Here is a 5,639-nt window from a genome sequence, read left to right as displayed (position 1 = left end):
CTCAGTGCTCTTTGTCTTCAAAGCTGTCAGGCTTTTTTATCTATCTATCTATCTATCTATCTATCTATCTATCTATCTATCTATAAAGCATTAATTTTTACTGTTAGTAATGCTGTTTTCTCTACACATCCTCTATTGGATGTTTAAATGGAGCTCACAACCCTCACCTCCTTCTGCAGTGTGAGATGAAGAAGGGTTACAGCAAGCTATAAAACTAAGTTTAGATCTTAATCTAAATCAAGGATGAAGATTATGTTACACCATTGCCTTTTGCCTATACTGGTGGCCCCATGTCTTCAGGTTGGTGCTGCCGTTTAAACAAACAGCACTGTGTGGGATTCTACTGGCATCAGGTATCAGGGGGCTTTGTGGTTCTACGGGGAGCCGCAGCCCTAGGTCAGATCAGCTGTGCACACGATCTCCAGATGATGAATCCATGACATCAGCCAGACGGAGCCTCCGTTAAAGTGACGCTCGCAGGCCGGTCCGCCGGGGGCGGGAGCGTCTATATAACCTGAACTTTAACAGAGCACAGCGCTAAATCTTCGCTTTACAGGGTCAGGAGCGGTCAGCAGGCGAGCGGCGGGACGAACAACTCCACTGGTCGCTGTTAAACTATTAGCTGCCAACGGGGTTTTAAGACCGACCGCTGTACCAGGGTCCTACAACTAAGGTAAACTGAGCTTTGGGTTTTTGTAGAAAGTTTTGTTCACTTTTATCCACTTTCTGCATTTTACTGAGTTTTTAACTCCCGTTCTGACGAAGTTCTATTGGGTATGTGTTTTTAGAACCAGGGTCCAGCTGAAGTGGACATGAGGGCAGCGTGCCTCATCCTCCTCTCCTTCCTTGCGCTGTGCAACCTGAGCGGGACGCAGTGCCAGAACATCCCCGCTGCTGAAGAGGAACCCGAAGAGCGCCCGAGCCTGGAGGAGATCCTGCAGCGCGCGCAGACCCTGCTGATGCGCGCCATCATCAAGAAGATGGAAGAGGAAGGCAATGCAGAAGGTGGGCTTTAGAAATTATCATAGAGTAGTGAGGGTTATGAATTAATTATGTTCAAGTAGGCTACGCATGCACGTGCAGTTTAATGCTGTGTTGCACTGGAATAGTGTAGTAAATCCACAAACCATCAACAGCAACACTGTACCTTTAAACCTTAGATAGCAATTACATGGACTTTACTTGGACCCAAAATCATTCAAGAAAATGCATTTTCAGCCTTATGCAATGCATTTACCTATAAATGCAAAACTACATTATTAATTATAAACTTTCAAAATGGGATAGTAACGTTATTACGACTGAAATGCTTCAACATAGGCACACAGTGGGCAATAATAACCACCAACCAAAATATAATATTCTGGTAATACAAAGTTCTATCTGTGGTAAATATATTACAGTGAGACATAAAAGAGACATAAAAGTTTCGGTATTTGCGTTTGACATAAGGCTAAATTCAGGTAGCAGGTCCAAAACTTGTCTTGGTTAGTTTTAAATTACACTCTTAAAAAAGGCACAGAACTGCCGCTGACTATACTTTTACTACCTTTAAGGGACCTTTAGTATATTTAATATTTGGGGGAATATTTGTAATATTAATTTGCAGTTGTTGTTTTTTTTACTTTTAAGGGACGATTTGAATTCGAAAGATCATATTGCCCCATTCAGTTTAATTTGGCACCGTTTAAACAAAAATGAACATCTACAATACATTTTATGGCAATCCACAGTGAGTAAAGCTATTCATTCCTAAGGAGCAATCTGTTTTTTGTGCAATCTAGATTTACTGTGATAAAAGGAAATACCACAAAACTAGTGAAGTCATAGTTTTTAAAGTATCTTGTGATTTTTATTCTTCTGTCTAGCACAATCAATGCCGAATTTGGTATAAATGAATGAAGAATAAAACACTCACTTTATTGATGGCACTTCAACGGATCTGGTTGAAAAACTCCCACGTGTTTATAAAAAAAACATTATTTAAGGTTTTTAATCGTATTTTTTTCGGTCCCCAGAAACGTTCGCTCCTCAGTCAGAGTGGCTGGAGAAAAGGCAGCATCCGGGGAAGCGCCAGCACCCGGGCAGGCGCGAGGAGGAGGAGGAGGAGGAGGACGGAGATTACCCCGAGCTTCAGAAAAGGCAGCACCCGGGTAAGCGCTGGATGCTGGAGCAGATGATGGAGACCCCCGGCGCGCAAAACGCGCTTCTAAACGAGCTGGCCAAGCGCCAGCACCCGGGGAAACTGCTCGTGCTGTACAGCAAGCGGCAGCATCCCGGCCGGCGCGAGGCGGGCGCGGAGGAGCCGGACTCCGGTGACCTGTGGGAGATGGACAAGCGGCAGCACCCGGGCAAGCGCTTCTGGGACGCCTCGCCTTCAGACGCGTCGGCAGGCACTCCCTGCGACCTGCTAGCTTCTTCCCCAGGGTGCAGCAAAGCCGGCCTGCTGCTCGAGTTGCTGCACAGCGCAAGCAAAAGCCGCGCGGAGGAAAAGCGGCAACACCCGGGCAAGAGGATGATCCTGGAGGAAGATCTAAGTGATGTGGAGTAGAGAGATGAAGAGAATTAAAACCGCATCTATAAACAAATTTCCCCTCTGAGAGCCACATGAGATCTGAAGCCGTAGTTTAGAGACGTTTTTGTCTTTTCTGTGTTTTTTTTTTATTTTAGGCAAAATGGAAAAAATGCTTTATCATTCTTGTGTGTCCAGATATGTCACTTATGCTTTCAGCTTTAAATAAGTTTCTGTACTAGTTAAGATCAAATATGTTTAGCTGGCAGCTGGTTAGGCCGTGTCTTTAAAATAATAAATAAATGAATAAATACCGAAAATAGTGCAACACTTTCCAAACTAAGCTAGGCTGACATCTCATGTGGCCATACTCCCAGAATGAACCGGTTTCTGCTTTCCACAATAAAGCTATTTGTGTTAGTTCTGTAAAACTGGAGTGAATATTTCCCCGCGAAATGGGAGGCGCGAATTATTTTTCTACAGTATGTACGTGCATGAGTTTGAGAACTTGTCGATCTGTAAATTATTTTTGTTTCTATGGTTATACAGCATAATTGTAAATTATAATGATGTATAATAAAAATGCTTTCCATGAGAATGACTGCACGTGCATCGAGGAGAACACCAGCAGAGAGTACATGTGCGTGTATGTGTGAGTGCGTGTGCGCGTTAAACAGGCTGCATGAACACAATGCCAAACATAGTCAGACTTTTATCTTAAACTAACAATGTGGGTCTTTACAGTTTTTAAATTAGGCACATGATTATTTTACTAAAATGTTGTTACTGGAAAAACGATCATGGCATTTCCCAAACTTCACCATATGTTTAACTGCATGCAGGAAAAGTGCATTTATCTAAAACAATCTTTATTGCACTCTATTTGTTAAAGGGTCAATACTTAAGCTATTTTCTTTACCAACTCATGAATTGACCAGGGTGTGTCATTATGTATTAAGTGCTGAATAATGTGCTAAGTTGAAGCACTGACAAAAGTGATTTAACCAATGTTTTGATATGGAGCAGAACTGTTTCTGTTTTGCTTCTAAATCTGCTCATTTCCAGTGACGCCAGTTTGCCAGCTATGCAATAATAGCAGGCAGAGCTCCAACCACAGAATAGAGCAAGCTAACTAGAAACTACAGTGTTAGAGGAAATACAACTGAAAAAGCATTTGAATCTGTCTAAAAAGCTGCGTGAAGTCAAAATTGGCAACTTGTTTGATATATGAGGACAGTTTTTGATATATGAGGACAGAGCCCCAGGAGTAGGAGTAGCTACAGGATGGATGCAGGCTAACTAGCTAATTATCTCCTGAACAGGTAAGACCTCAGCTGTGTTTTCTGTTAAACTAAGCAGTAATTCAAGCAAAGGGTGTTTATGGGATAATAGACTTAGATAGCTAGCTAGCTTTGGCTAATGCAGCCATCAGTGTAGTTGGCAGAGTCATTTAAAATCAGTTTATAACGTAAAATTCTTTAAACATTGCAAATGTACTTTTAGCTGATAAGCCTACAGAGTATAGAGACTTACAGTGTATCACAAATTTGAGTACACCCCTCACATTTCTGCAGATATTTAAGTATATTTTTTCATGGGACAAAACTGACAAAATGAAATGTCATGTGACACAGTAGTGTTACTAGGTCTCAGGTGTGCATACACAGTAAAATCCACAGTGTTAAAATCACAGTGTAAACATGCTTTAACTCTCTAGGGGTTTTTCTAACAACCCTCGGTGATAAACAAATCACAGATTTGGTGTTATTATTCAGAGTTAAAATAATAGGGCTCCGCCCCTTGATTCTGCTGTGTTTGTGTGTGTGTGTGTGGTTTAGCTTTGTTGTGGTGGTTCCCCTGATGGAGCCATATTCACCCTCTTGGTGTTGGGTTGGATGGTGGATAAAGGTCTCCATCCAAGAGTTATTGTGTTATTATGGGGAGAACCACTGCCTTTTTTTTTTTTCTTTTTTTTGGCAGTTTTTGATGGTCTCTCTTGTTCTAAATAAAGCTTAGATAGTATGAAAAGGTAATTTATTATGTGGTGTAGCTCACATTTGATAATGTTTTATAGATACTCTGGTTAATTGTTTTTTGGGTGAAAGTCAGAAGATACACAAATATAAATTCAAACCAACTTAAAAAATATGAATCAACAATTGTTGTTGTACCATGTTTTACAACCCTACAGTGTTGAATTATGAGAGTTACATAGGGTTTATATATGATTCCATAAGCTGTTGAATTAACTCAAAATTTTAACTCTTGTGGTAGATTTATTTTAACACTATAGTGAGTGGGACCATATGTTATCTAGGACAGTGTCGAATTAAACTCTTACAGAGTTAATTTGACACTGTAAATTTTGCTGTGTAGGGAGCAGGTGTTCAATTTTGTTGTACAGCTCTCACACTCTCTCATACTGGTCACTGAAAATTCCAACATAGCACCTCATGGCAAAGATCTCTCTGAGGATCTTAAAAGATGATTTGTTGCGCTACATGATCTTCCAAGGCTACAAGAAGACTGCCAACACCCTAAAACTGAGCTGCAGCACAGTGGCCAAGATCATCCAGTGTTTTAAAAGAGCTGGGTCCACTCAAAACAGACCTTGCGTTGGTCGTCCAAAGAAGCTGAGAGCATGTGCTCTGTGTCACATCCAAATGCTGTCTTTGAATGATAGGTGCAGGAGTGCTTTTAGCATTGCTGTAGAGATTGAATCCATACACCACACACTACATCAAATTGGTCTGCATGGCACACTAGAACAAAGTATCTTCTGAAGTCTGTACACAAGAAAGCCCACAAGAAATGCTGAAGACATGTCAACAAAGGACATGGATTATTGGAACCATGTCCTATGGTCTTATGAGACCGAGATTAATTTGTTTGGTTCAGATGGTCTCAAGCATGTATGGCAGCAATCAGGTGAGGAGTACAAAGATAAGTGTGTCATGACTACAGTCATGGTAGTGGGAATGCCATACTCTGGGGCTGCATGAGCGCAGCAGTTGTTAGGGGGTTATGTTTCATTGAGAGACAAACTCCAATATGTACTGTGAAATATTGAAGCAGAGCATGATCCCCTCCCTCTGGAAACTGGGTCTTAAGTCGGTGTTCCAGCATG

General features: G+C 41.4%; 1 protein-coding gene across 1 annotated transcript; it reads left to right on the top strand.

The window, feature by feature from the left end:
* Window positions 1–527: 527 nt before the first annotated feature.
* trh (thyrotropin-releasing hormone) lies at window positions 528–3,110 on the top strand. The gene is made up of 3 exons (XM_007241177.4): window positions 528–673; window positions 789–1,005; window positions 2,019–3,110. The coding sequence occupies exons 2-3, from the start codon at window positions 813–815 to the stop codon at window positions 2,549–2,551; spliced, it is 726 nt and encodes a 241-aa protein (XP_007241239.2). The 5' UTR covers window positions 528–673; window positions 789–812; the 3' UTR covers window positions 2,552–3,110.
* The last annotated feature ends 2,529 nt before the right edge of the window (window positions 3,111–5,639 follow it).

Source organism: Astyanax mexicanus, chromosome 12 (assembly GCF_023375975.1).
Source record: "Astyanax mexicanus isolate ESR-SI-001 chromosome 12, AstMex3_surface, whole genome shotgun sequence".
Classification (NCBI taxonomy): domain Eukaryota; kingdom Metazoa; phylum Chordata; class Actinopteri; order Characiformes; family Acestrorhamphidae; genus Astyanax; species Astyanax mexicanus.
Note: the sequence above shows the minus strand (reverse complement) of the source record. Positions and strands in the feature narration are given on the sequence as shown.